This window comes from Misgurnus anguillicaudatus, unplaced genomic scaffold (genome assembly GCF_027580225.2).
Source record: "Misgurnus anguillicaudatus unplaced genomic scaffold, ASM2758022v2 HiC_scaffold_33, whole genome shotgun sequence".
NCBI lineage: Eukaryota > Metazoa > Chordata > Actinopteri > Cypriniformes > Cobitidae > Misgurnus > Misgurnus anguillicaudatus.
In genome coordinates, this window is record NW_027395283.1 from 4,731,857 (window position 1) to 4,746,916 (window position 15,060).

A 15,060-nucleotide genomic window follows, 5' to 3' on the forward strand; every position below is an offset into this window, starting at 1 on the left:
AAAGGGGGGCGAAAAACCTGCCGAAAAATCCCATTGACTTAACATTGCGCCCAACTTTGACGGGTCATAGCTCCGCTCGAGGATTTTGTAGAAACATGTGGGTTATAACATTTGAAGAGGGGGGTAGACTCTGTAAGAACATAGATCACAGTGGGGTGTAAGTTGTACCCCTGGGGTGTAAGAGGCACCCGAAAATTCCCATTGACTTATAATGGGGCAGGAAACATGCCCATATAAGGGAATAAAACAGTTCCAGATGGGATATCTTTGCTTTACAGTGTCGTAGAGATAAGTGGGTGGGCTCATTTTACTCGGGCATCCAATCAGTCTCTCAGGATCATCCCAGAGCTATTAAGCCACGCCCCTAGCAACAATTTTGGGCACCCTAGCAACATCTCCCATAGACTGCCATTATAAAATGCCCAGATGGATATCTTTGCAGCACAATGTCATAGAGACATGGGGGTGGGCTCATTTTACTCAGACATCCAATCAGTCTCTCAGGATAGTATCAGAGCTATTAAGCCACGCCCCTAGCAACCACTTTTGAGCACCCTAGCAACATAAAATTCAAACAGTTATATCTCGGCATCAGAACATCGTAGAGACACGGGGGTTGGACCGTTTTTCTTGTGACTCAGAGTGTAATCAGTGGCCACATCATTGGTCACTCCCAAGCCACGCCCCTAGCAACCAAAATGAGCACCCTAGCAACATAATAAACAAAGCCTTATATCTCCGCATCAGAACATCGTAGAGACACGGGGGTTGGACCGTTTTACTTGTGACTCGGAGTGTAATCAGTGGCCACATCATTGGTCACTTCTAAGCCCCGCCCCTAGCAACCAAAATGAGCACCCTAGCAACAGAATAAACAAAGCCTTATATCTCAGCATCAGAACATCGTAGAGACACGGGGGTTGGACCGTTTTACTTGTGAATTGGAGTGTAATCAGTGGCCACATCATTGGTCACTCCCAAGCCACGCCCCTAGCAACCAAAATGAGCACCCTAGCAACATAATAAACAAAGCCTTATATCTCCGCATCAGAACATCGTAGAGACACGGGGGTTGGACCGTTTTACTTGTGACTCGGAGTGTAATCAGTGGCCACATCATTGGTCACTTCTAAGCCCCGCCCCTAGCAACCAAAATGAGCACCCTAGCAACAGAATAAACAAAGTCTTATATCTCAGCATCAGAACATCGTAGAGACACGGGGGTTGGACCATTTTACTTGTGACTCGGTGTGTAATCACTATGGGATGCCAAATTTTTCCCTAGCAACCAAATACAGTACCCTAGCAACAGAGTAAACAAAGCCTTATATCTCGGCATCAGAACATCGTAGAGAAACGGGGGTTGGACCGTTTGACTCGTGACTTGGAGTGTAATCACCAGTGGATGCCATTTTTTTCCCTAGCAACCAAATACAGCACCCTAGCAACAGAGTAAACAAAGTCTTATATCTCGGCATCAGAACATCGTAGAGACACGGGGGTTGGACCGTTTGACTCGTGACTCAGTGTGTAATCACTATGGGATGCCAAATTTTTCCCTAGCAACCAAATACAGTACCCTAGCAACAGAGTAAACAAAGCCTTATATCTCGGCATCAGAACATCGTAGAGAAACGGGGGTTGGACCGTTTGACTCGTGACTCACAGTGTAATCATTATGGGATGTCATTTTTTCCCTAGCAACCAAATACAGTACCCTAGCAACAGAGTAAACAAAGTCTTATATCTCGGCATCAGAACATCGTAGAGACACGGGGGTTGGACCGTTTGACCCGTGACTCGGAGTGTAATCATTATGGGATTCCAATTTTTTCCCTAGCAACCAAATACAGTACCCTAGCAACAGAGTAAACAAAGCCTTATATCTCCACATCAGAACATCGTAGAAAGACGGGGGTTGGACCGTTTGACCCGTGACTCAGAGTGTAATTATTATGGGATGCCAATTTTTTCCCTAGCAACCAAATACAGTACCCTAGCAACAGAGTAAACAAAGCCTTATATCTCAGCATCAGAACATCGTAGAGACACAGGGGTTGGACTGTTTGACTCGTGACTCGGAGGGTAATCACTAGTGGATGCCAATTTTTTCCCTAGCAACCAAATACAGTACCCTAGCAACAGAGTAAACAAAGCCTTATATCTCCGCATCAGAACATCATAGAGACACGGGGGTTGGACCATTTGACTCGTGACTCGGAGTGTAATCATTATGGGATGCCAATTTTTTCCCTAGCAACCAAATACAGTACCCTAGCAACAGAGTAAACAAAGCCTTATATCTCCGCATCAGAACATCGTAGAGACACGGGGGTTGGACCGTTTGACTCGTGACTCAAAGTGTAATCATTATGGGATGCCATTTTTTCCCCTAGCAACCAAATACAGTACCCTAGCAACAGAGTAAACAAAGCCTTATATCTCCGCATCAGAACATCGTAGAGACACGGGGGTTGGACCGTTTGACTCGTGACTCAGAGTGTAATCATTATGGGATGCCATTTTTTCCACTAGCAACCAAATACAGTACCCTAGCAACAGAGTAAACAAAGCCTTATATCTCCGCATCAGAACATCGTAGAGACACGGGGGTTGGACCGTTTGACTCGTGACTCGGAGTGTAATCATTATGGAATGCCAATTTTTTCCCTAGCAACCAAATACAGTACCCTAGCAACAGAGTAAACAAAGCCTTATATCTCCGCATCAGAACATCATAGAGACACGGGGGTTGGACCGTTTGACTCGTGACTCGGAGTGTAATCACTAGTGGATGGCAATTTTCTCCCTAGCAACCAAATACACTACCCTAGCAACCGAATAAACAAAGCCTTATATCTCAGCATCAGAACATCGTAGAGACATGGGGGTTGGACCGTTTGACTCATGACCCAGAGTGTAATCACTTTTGGATGTCAAATTTTCCATAGCAACCAAATACAGTACCCTAGCAACCGAATAAACAAAGCCTTATATCTGTGCATCAGAAAATCGTAGAGACACGGGGTTTGGATCGTTTTACTCGTGACTGGAAGTATAATCATATACTGTCCCCCGAAATTTGCCACGGCAAGCACCACTTCACATTTTCTTCAGGAAATGTACCTATCTTTATTATTATTAGTGGTGCTTGCATTTATGAAAGGCATCACTATTACTATTGCTCAGGGATATTATTATTAGTGGTGCTTGCATTTATGCAAGGCATCACTATTACTATTGTAAAAATTATTATTATTATGTTGGCTTGAGAAAGCCAACATACTGTTGTTGCACTTAAACTTATTATTATTATTATTATTATTATTATTATTCTTTTTCTTCTGAGACCAAAATTTCTAACTCTAACTCCTCCTAGAGCTTTTAAGCTACAGCCACCAAACTTTGCACAGACCTTCAGTCTGATCTGAGGAGGTGTGCTATATCTTTTCTAAGGGATCGGACTTACGGTTCTCCTAAACCGTCCGATCAAACATCCCAAAAAAATCCCATAGACTTACATTCATAGAATGTTTAGGCTGAGTGTTTATTTTCAAATTCTAACTGTCAACTCTCACTCATACAAATACATTACATCATCTCTCAACCTCTCTCAGTCTATCTCTGTCTCACAAAACTCACTCAATAGCACAGACAAACACAACTACACACACACACAACCACACAGACACACAATCACACACAACTACACACAGACACACAACTACACACAGACACACAAATACACACACAAACACAAAATTATATATAACATACATCCACAAAAACACAGACTCACACACGCACATCACACACACACACACACACACACACACACACACACACACACACACACACACACACACACACACACACACAACCACACACACACACACACACACAGACACACAACCACAAAATTACACACACAAACACAATATTACACACCCAATCATACTCACACAAACACACACATAAATGTCCCAACTGCCCTAAATGCCCCATCTGCCCCATTCTGCCCCAAATGCCTCAAATAACCTAACCGCCCCATTTTGCCCCATTTGCCCCAACTGGCCAATTCTGCTCCAAATGCCTCATCTGCCCTAAATGCCCCATCTGCCCCAAATGCCCCGTCTGCCCCAACTACCCAATTCTGCCCCAAATGCCCCAACTACCCTAAATGCCCCATCTGCCCCAAACACCCAATTCTGCCCCAACTGCCCCATCTGCCCCAAATGCCCCGTCTGCCCCAACTACCCAATTCTGCCCAACTGCCCCATTCTGCCCCAACTGCCCTAAATGCCCCATCTGCCCTAAATGCCCCATCTGCCCCATTCTGCCCTAAATGCCCCAACTGCCCTAAATGCCCCAACTGCCCTAAATGCCCCAACTGCCTCATCTGCCCCATTCTGCCCCAAATGCCCTAAATGCCCCAACTGCCCTAAATGCCCCAACTGCCCTAAATGCCCCATCTGCCCTAAATGCCCCATCTGCCCTATTCTGCCCAAACTGCCCTAAATGCCTCAAATGCCCCAACTGCCTCATCTGCCCCATTCTGCCCTAAATGCCCCATCTGCCCTAAATGCCCCATCTGCCCTATTCTGCCCAAACTGCCCTAAATGCCTCAAATGCCCCAACTGCCTCATCTGCCCCATTCTGCCCTAAATGCCCCATCTGCCCTAAATGCCCCATTCTGCCCAAATTGCCCTAAATGCCTCAAATGCCCCAACTGCCTCATCTGCCCCAATTATCCAATTCTACCCCAAATGCCCCAACTGCTCTAATTGCCCCATCTGCCCCAAGTGCCCCATTCTGCCCCAACTGCCCAATTCTGCCCCAACTAACCCATCTGCCCCAACTAACTTAACTGCCCCAACTGCAGCTCCATCTATTACTCTCAGACTAGGCTTTCTCAAGCCAACATAAAGTTTGTTCACAAACTTTAACCTCATCTAGTTATATTTTATTCTTACATCTGCACGTTTTTTCGGCACCTAACTCGTCCCGCACGGTTTGTCGTAGACCCATGAAAGAGGGCTCAAATCGACCGGCTTATTGAGGAGAGGTGTGCTATGACTTTTATAAGCGATCGGGTGCAGGATTTCCGAAAGGGGGGCGAAAAACCACCCGAAAAATCCCATTGACTTAACATTGCGCCCAACTTTGACGAGTCATAGCTCCGCTCGAGGATTTTGTAGAAACATGTGGGTTACAACATTTGAAGAGGGTGGTAGGCTCTGTAAGAACATACATCACATTGGGGTGTAAGTTGTACCCCTGGGGTGTAAGAGGCGCCCAAAAGTGCCCCAATGAAAAGTCAATGGGGGAAAATCCCATAGACTTAACATTGCAAAAACTTTGACGGGTCATAGGTACGAGCGAGATTTTTGTAGAAACATGTGGGTTAATACATTTGAAGAGGGTAGTATGCTCTCTAAGAATATACATCACATTGGGGTGTAAGTTGTACCCCTGGGGTGTAAGAGGCACCCGAAATTTCCCATTCAAAGTCAATGGGCGAAAATCCCATAGACTTTACATTGCGAAAAACTTTGACGGGTCATAGGTCCGAGCGAGGATTTCGTAGAACCATGTGGGTCACAACATTTGAAGAGGGTGCTAGACTCTTTCAGGACGTCCCCCACAATGGGGTGTAAGGTTACCCTAGCAACCATTTTGGGCACCCTAGCAACCTATCCCATAGACTGCCATTATAAAATGCCCAGATGGATATCTTTGCACCACAGTGTCATAGAGACATGGGGGTGGGCTCATTTTACTCAGGCATCCAATCAATCTCTCAGGATCCTTAAAGACTTACTAAGCCACGCCCCTAGCAACCACTTTTGAGCACCCTAGCAACATAATATTCAAACAGTTATATCTCGGCATCAGAACATCGTAGAGACACGGGGGTTGGACCGTTTTACTTGTGACTAGGGGTGTAACAATTGGGCACATAATTGGCCACTCCCAAGCCACGCCCCTAGCAACCAAATTTGAGCACCCTAGCAACCGAATAAACTAAGCCTTATATCTCCGCATCAGAACATCGTAGAGACACGGGGGTTGGACCGTTTGACTCGTGACTTGGAGGGTAATCAGTAGTGGATGCCAATTTTTTCCCTAGCAACCAAATACAGTACCCTAGCAACAGAGTAAACAAAGCCTTATATCTCCGCATCAGAACATCGTAGAGACATGGGGTTTGGACCGTTTGACTCATGACTCGGAGGGTAATCACTAGTGGATGCCATTTTTTTCCCTAGCAACCAAATACAGTACCCTAGCAACAGAGTAAACAAAGCCTTATATCTCCGCATCAGAACATCGTAGAGACACAGGGTTTGGACCGTTTGACTCGTGACTCGGAGGGTAATCACTAGTGGATGCCATTTTTTTCCCTAGCAACCAAATACAGTTCCCTAGCAACAGAGTAAACAAAGCCTTATATCTCCGCATCAGAACATCGTAGAGACACGGGGGTTGGACCGTTTGACTCGTGACTCGGAGGGTAATCACTAGTGGATGCCAATTTTTTCCCTAGCAACCAAATACAGTACCCTAGCAACAGAGTAAACAAAGCCTTATATCTCCGCATCAGAACATTGTACAGACACGGGGGTTGGACCGTTTGACTCGTGACTCGGAGGGTAATCACTAGTGGATGGCAATTTTTTCCCTAGCAACCAAATTCAGTACCCTAGCAACCAGATAAACATAGCCTTATATCTCAGCATCAGAACATCGTAGAGACACGGGAGTTGGATCGTTTTACTTTTGGCTTGGAGTATAATCATATATGTTACCCAGAATTTTGCCACGGCAAGCACCACTCACATTTTCTTCAGGAAATGTACCTATCTAGTTATTTTTCTTATATTCTGGACAAAATTTCGGCGCGTAACTCGTCCCGCACGGTTTGCCGTAGTCCCATGAAAGAGGGCTCAAGTTGACCGGATTATTGAGGAGAGGTGTGCTATGACTTTTATAAGCGATCGGGTGCAGGATTTCCCAAAGGGGGGCGAAAAACCACCCGAAAAATCCCATTGACTTAACATTGCGCCAAACTTTGACGGGACATAGCTCCGCTCGGGGATTTTGTAGAAACATGTGGGTTACATTATTTGAAGAGGGTGGTAGGCTCTGTAAGAACATACATGACATTGGGGTGTAAGTTGTACCCCTGGGGTGTAAGAGGCACCCGAAAATTCCCATTGACTTATAATGGGGCAGGAAACATGCCCATATAAGGGAATAAATCAGTTCCAGATGGGATATCTTTGCTTTACAGTGTCGTAGAGATAAGTGGGTGGGCTCATTTTACTCGGGCATCCAATCAGTCTCTCAGGATCATCCCAGAGCTATTAAGCCACGCCCCTAGCAACAATTTTGGGCACCCTAGCAACATCTCCCATAGACTGCCATTATAAAATGCCCAGATGGATATCTTTGCACCACAGTGTCATAGAGACATGGGGGTGGGCTCATTTTACTCAGGCATCCAACCAGTCTCTCAGGATCACCTCAGATCTATTAAGCCACGCCCCTAGCAACCACTTTTGAGCACCCTAGCAACATAAAATTCAAACAGTTATATCTCAGCATCAGAACATCGTAGAGACACGGGGGTTGGACCGTTTGACTCGTGACTCAGAGTGTAATCACTAGTGGATGCCATTTTTTCCCCTAGCAACCAAATACAGTACCCTAGCAACAGAGTAAACAAAGCCTTATATCTCCGCATCAGAACATCATAGAGACACGGGGGTTGGACCGTTTGACTCGTGACTCAGAGTGTAATCACTATGGGATGCCAATTTTTTCCCTAGCAACCAAATACAGTACCTTAGCAACAGAGTAAACAAAGACTTATATCTCCGCATCAGAACATCGTAGAGACACGGGGGTTGGACCGTTTGACTCGTGACTCGGAGGGTAATCACTAGTGGATGCCATTTTTTCCCCTAGCAACCAAATACAGCTCCCTAGCAACAGAGTAAACAAAGCCTTATATCTCCGCATCAGAACATCGTAGAGACACGGGGGTTGGACCGTTTGACTCGTGACTCGGAGGGTAATCACTAGTGGATGCCATTTTTTCCCCTAGCAACCAAATACAGCTCCCTAGCAACAGAGTAAACAAAGCCTTATATCTCGGCACCAGAACATCGTAGAGACACAGGGGTTGGAACGTTTGACTCGTGACTCAGAGGGTAATCACCAGTGGATGCCAATTTTCCCCCCTAGCAACCAAATACAGTACCCTAGCAACAGTGTAAACAAAGCCTTATATCTCCGCATCAGAACATCGTAGAGACACGGGGGTTGGACCGTTTGACTTGTGACTTGGAGTGTAATCACCAGTGGATGCCAATTTTCCCACTAGCAACCAAATACAGTACCCTAGCAACAGAGTAAACAAAGCCTTATATCTCCGCATCAGAACTTCGTACAGACACGGGGGTTGGACCGTTTGACTCGTGACTCGGAGGGTAATCACTAGTGGATGGCAAATTTTCCCTAGCAACCAAATACAGTACCCTAGCAACAGAGTAAACACAGCCTTATATCTCCGCATCAGAACATCGTAGAGACACGGGAGTTGGATCGTTTTACTTTTGGCATGGAGTATAATCATATATGTTCCCCAGAATTTTGCCACGGCAAGCACCACTCACATTTTCTTCAGGAAATGTACCTAAATGTACCTATCTAGTTATTAGTGGTGCTTGCATTTATGCAAGGCATCACTATTACTATTCCTCATACTTATTATTATTCTTTTTTTTCTGGACACTTTTTCGGCGCGTAACTCGTCCCGCACGGTTTCATGTAGTCCCATGAAAGAGGGCTCAAATCGACCGGATTATTGAGGAGAGGTGTGCTATGACTTTTATAAGCGATCGGGTGCAGGATTTCTGAAAGGGGGGCGAAAAACCACCCGAAAAATCCTATTGACTTAACATTGGGCCCAACTTTGACGAGTCATAGCTCCGCTCGAGGATTTTGTAGAAACATGTGGGTTACAACATTTGAAGAGGGTGGTAGACTCTGTAAGAACATACATCACAATGGGGTGTAAGTTGTACCCCTGGGGTGTAAGAGGTGCCCAAAAATGCCCAATGAAAAGTCAATGGGGCAAAATCCCATAGACTAACATTGCGGAAAACTTTGTCAGGTCATAGGTCCGAGTGAGGATTTCGTAGAAACATGTGGGTTACTAAATTTGAAGAGGGTGGTAGGCTATGTAAGAACATACATGAGATTGGGGTGTAAGTTGTACCCCTGGGGTGTAAGAGGCACCCGAAAATTCCCTATGACTTATAATGGGGCAGGAAACATGCCCATATAAGGGAATAAAACAGTTCCAGATGGGATATCTTTGCTTTACAGTGTCGTAGAGATAAGTGGGTGGGCTCATTTTACTCGGGCATCCAATCAGTCTCTCAGGATCATCCCAGAGCTATTAAGCCACGCCCCTAGCAACAATTTTGGGCACCCTAGCAACATCTCCCATAGACTGCCATTATAAAATGCCCAGATGGATATCTTTGCACCACAGTGTCATAGAGACATGGGGGTGGGCTCATTTTACTCAGGCATCCAACCAGTCTCTCAGGATCCTTACATAGGTATTAAGCCACGCCCCTAGCAACCACTTTTGAGCACCCTAGCAACATAACAAACAAACCCTTATATCTCGGCATCAGAACATCATAGAGACACGGGGGTTGGACCGTTTTACTTGTGGCTTGAAGTGTAATCATTATGGGATGCCAATTTTCTCCCTAGCAACCAAACTTAGTACCCTAGCAACGGAATAAACAAAGCCTTATATCTCCGCTTCAGAACATCATAGAGACACGGGGGTTTGACCTTTTTTCTTGTGGCTTGAAGTGTAATCATTATGGGATGCCAATTTTCTCCCTAGCAACCAAACTTAGTACCCTAGCAACGGAATAAACAAAACCTTATATCTCCGCTTCAGAACATCATAGAGACACGGGGGTTGGACCGTTTTACTTGTGGCTTGAAGTGTGATCATTATGGGATGCCAATTTTCTCCCTAGCAACCAAACTTAGTACCCTAGCAACGGAATAAACAAAGCCTTATATCTCCACTTCAGAACATCATAGAGACACGGGGGTTGGACCGTTTTACTTGTGGCTTGAAGTGTAATCACTATGGGATGCCAATTTTCTCCCTAGCAACCAAACTTAGTACCCTAGCAACGGAATAAACAAAGCCTTATATCTCTGCATCAGAACATCATAGAGACACGGGGTTTGGACCGTTTTACTTGTGGCTTGAAGTGTGACCATTATGGGATGCCAATTTTCTGCCTAGCAACCAAACTTAGTACCCTAGCAACGGAATAAACAAAACCTTATATCTCCGCATCAGAACATCGTAGAGACACGGGGGTTGGACTGTTTTACTCGTGGCTTGAAGTGTGATCATTTTGGGATGCCAATTTTCTGCCTAGCAACCAAACTTAGTACCCTAGCAACGGAATAAACAAAGCCTTATATCTCCACTTCAGAACATCGTAGAGACACGGGGGTTGGACCGTTTTACTTGTGGCTTGAAGTGTGATCATTATGGGATGCCAATTTTCTCCCTAGCAACCAAACTTAGTACCCTAGCAACGGAATAAACAAAGCCTTATATCTCCGCATCAGAACATTGTAGAGACACGGGGGTTGGACCGTTTTACTTGTGGCTTGAAGTGTGATCATTATGGGATGCCAATTTTCTGCCTAGCAACCAAACATAGTACCCTAGCAACGGAATAAACAAAGCCTTATATCTCCGTATCAGAACATCGTAGAGACATGGGGGTTGGACCGTTTTACTTGTGACTTGAAGTGAAATCATTATAGGATGCCAGTTTTCTGCCTAGCAACCAAACTTAGTACCCTAGCAACGTAATAAACAAAGCCTTATATCTTCGCATCAGAACATCATAGAGACATGGGGATTGGGTCTTTAAACATGTTAGCTTTATGCTGACTTTATGCTAAATCATGTTAGCTTCATGCTAAATCATGCTAGCTTTATTTTAAAAAGCTTCATACTGAAGCATACTAACAACAAGATAGCATACTAAACCAAACTTCTGTCAAACTGTTTTAAACGTTCAGACCAGGCTTTGTCAAGCCAACATAAAGTTTGTCCTCAAACTTTAATATCTAGTTAGTATAATTATTAATATTATATTATTCTTTATTTTTTATTTATTTATTTATTTTTATTTATTTATTTATTTTTTGTCTAGTGGTATTATTGTTGTTCCTTTTTCATTATTATGTGCTGGAAGTAATTCTTATTATAGTGAATTGTATAGCCAAGTTGTGACTTCAAGATCTAGTGGGGACCTCTTGTGTGGGTGGGGATAGGGTTTTGAAAATGTTAATTTGGTACAGATGATGTTAATATGAACAACAAACTGCACGTATGAAAAAAACCCTGCAATTAAACATACTGTAACAGCCTAGGTTCCACTTAATGTCATTCCAAAGAGCCCTTAGTTTAAAACTGGGGTGGTGGGTATATGAAGTCTATGGTAACAATAAAATGCTGAAAAAAATGTTCCTCTTAATGTCCAAAATTACTGAAATTACAGGAACATGAAACAAAAATTAGTACATTACAAAACTAATAGATCTGTGTATTTTAGCTGCTTTCAGTTGACGCTTGATCTTTTCTTTTGACTCCTCTTTGGTTTAGCCATTGATACATTTTTAAGTTATTAAAACAGAATGGCAAGAACTGATATCACAGTTTCACAAGTGCATTAAAAATCTACTTAAATAAGTGACGATTGTATAAACACTTGCCTAGTTTAGGTCATCTTTTGGCGGACCACTGAGGGGGTTTGACGGACCACTAGTGGTGCGCGGACCACACTTTGAGAATTACTGCTTTAAGCCCAACAAACAGAAAATATGAAGTGTACATGAACAACACTTGATGCTTTGTCAGATCAACACAATAAGAATTCAATCCAATGTCTGAGTCTGTTTACTAACTGTGATGTTGAGTTTGTTCACTCCAGGATTTAATACTGTGATCTTACTCTTCTTACACATTATATATGATGTTTGTTAATGGGGTTTGTTTGATAGGCCGACACCTCTATAGTTATTCACACTTGACTAGATGTTCATCTTAAACTCTTTTTATAACAACTTGGTTTTGATTTCATGTTTTAAGCATTATTTATCAAATCATCAGAATACAGACAGAAATAACAAACACAATATATACACAACAGATGAACACAAAGTACAGATGATAAATGATAGAGATGAAGATTAGAAAAAAGAAGAGAAAGTCAACTCTTAAAATCTGATGGACACTTCATACAACTCTCTGTCGAGCTTTGACATTGATGCTGTTTCTCTTTATTTACACGACTGTCAACCTCCAGGACTTTTCAAATAAAGCATCACCTTCATTTTCTTACTGTTTGTGTGTGAACTCATAAAACTGTCAGTGTGTCATTATATTATACTACATACATATCAATACATTCATCTCTTACATTGACATCAAATATTCAGAGGAAATAGATGAAATGTGTATGTGATAAACAGATTGTTGACATGTTTATTATGTTAAAGATTTCATTTCTATCACTGACTGACAGCACTAATAGTTTGTTTTTATATCTCTTCATCTGACACTGACGATGATCTCATATCTGATTGACTTTCTCTTTCATTTTCTTTAACTTACAGTTGGTGATGAAGATGCAAAGATGTCTGATCTTCAGTATGATCTGCTGGTGAATAAGGAGACACAATAGTGACATCACTTCCTGACCCAAAACATAATGTTAGCAATGTTAGCATTGAGCAAACCAAAGGTGAAAGTGACGAAGATGGCAAAAATTACAATTGTGTTTAAGTGGAGAAATCCAAATTAACTTGATCATCTTGTTCAGGCTTGATCATCAAAGTATTTTTTATTTAAGTGTTTGCAAACTTTACTCTTTTCTTTATAAACAGCTTGTGAGCAGGGTTATTATCGTAAACGAAAACTATCACGAAAACTGAAACTATTAGTGAAAAAACATTTTCGTTAACCGAAATAAAATAAAAACGAAGGTTTCTAAAAAAAACTAAACTATAACTATAATGTGGACCTGTAAAACTAACTAAAACTAACTAAAATTTTGGAAAACAAAACTTGCGTTTTCGTTTTTTAAATGTTATTGGATCAGCAGTTGAACACGGAGTCACTCATATTACCGGATCATAAGCAAATGAGCAGATGTTGCTGGATCATTAATGACCAATAGGTGGCAGTCTATTAGAACTCCTGACCTGCACAGCAGCGTCACGTGATGTGTATGACGCTGTCAGGGCACTGGATCCCTGCCTCCGAGCCAACAGTTCGGTTCAGAAAACATCATCTTGTTGCTAACGGCTAGTTTAGTAAGACAATTTGTTTCTGCTGGCAAACCATTACAATAACTAAAAGTGTACTGTACACGGAAGCATTAAAACCTTAAATATGGCTAAAAATGCTGATGCTAATCTGAAACTATTATATGCCTTTGTGGATAATCAACAAATAATATTATATGTTAATATTTAGTCAACAAATAGGTATATTTCATAGACAGAACATTAAACTTTGCATTGATTTTCGGTTGTTGTGCACAGTTTGTACAAGTAGGATGTGCTGATTTACTCTAAATTATCTGGGTTATTTTTAACCCAATGCTGGGAAAATATTGGACAAAACACATATGTTGGTTTATAAATAAACATATGTTGGGTTGTTTCAATGCAATGCTGGGTTGTTTTAACTCATGTTTGGGTTAACAACAACCCAGCATATGATTATTTATAACCAAACATTTATATTTATATATGTATATTATATTTATCAAAATAACACAACAGAATTTAGAGTGTTGGTTGGTGTGGTGTTTGTCCTGGCCTTTGATTGATAGGACTAAACAAACAAAACTTCTTTTTTTTAAATCCTCTTTTTCTGATCGTATTTTCAACATTTCCAGATTTGGCAAGGTGTATGTACACAACCATGATATTATGCTAAAGACTAAAACTATACTAAAACTAAATAAAAACTAAAAGTAATGATTTTTGAAAAATAGAAACGAAATCAAAACTATTTATGCACCACTAAAAAGAACTAAAACTAAACTGCAATAAAATAACACATTACAAAACGAAATAAAAATAAAAACTAATTTTTTTTTAAACTATAATAACCCTGCTTGTGAGTGAAATCAAAATAATGTGATTCATCATCTTAATTTTTTAATAGTATTACGTTATTTCATTAACATGTTAAAAACTTAATTAAAATAGTGCAAAATCGTGTAAAATAAATGCATGTACTTATTTGTAATATTGTTAAACATTTTGTGAAGCAAATTTAAATTAAAATATTTAAATACTAATATAATTGTAATGTCTTCATGATTCATGAATGTATGGTGTCACATGCTGCTGTGACTGTATAACATTGCCGGCTTTCTATTGGCTGATTCAGAGGTTAAAGGCGCCCATTTTAGGTTGAAATCATTGTAGTCCTCAGTTTGCGGCACTTAAGTCAGCACTTAAGAATGAGTCTTACACTTTACTGAAAGTTGCTTTCAGCTTCTTTATAAACGTCTTCTATTCTCAAACTGTTCCTACTCCTTACTAAGAATTTTTTGACACTTAAGTCATAGCTTAAGACTATTCTTAAGAGCATTTCTGAGATGTTTTATACATACGGGCCATGTATAAAGCTGCTCAGAGTAAAATTTTAGTTGTAACTGTGTCAAAATTCTAAGAATGACGTCATTTTACTCTTATTTCTAGACTTAAGAATAAGTTTGCTTTATAAACCCTCCTAAGTGTTAAGACTAGGTCTCAGCTCCTAAATTATTTAAGAGAGCTGGAGAGGTCTCTTAACCTAGTTAAGAGTAACAAGAGGGCAGCAGAGAGGTGGAGATCATGCACTTTACAACAAAGAATGTGTTGGAATTACTTTAATTCAAATGTATTTATAGGACTTAAAAAAAATGTCTT

The 15,060-nt window shown here is 41.6% G+C and overlaps 1 protein-coding gene across 1 annotated transcript in view; it reads left to right on the forward strand.

The window, feature by feature from the left end:
- Nucleotides 1-14,572, forward strand: part of LOC141363182 (protein NLRC3-like) — a 77,047-nt gene extending 62,475 nt beyond the window's left edge. Inside the window, exon 6 of the mRNA XM_073865774.1 lies at nucleotides 12,748-14,572. Within this exon, the coding sequence (XP_073721875.1) occupies nucleotides 12,748-12,754 (7 nt within the window). The 3' untranslated portion in view covers nucleotides 12,755-14,572. The remainder of the gene's footprint in view (nucleotides 1-12,747) is intronic.
- The last annotated feature ends 488 nt before the right edge of the window (nucleotides 14,573-15,060 follow it).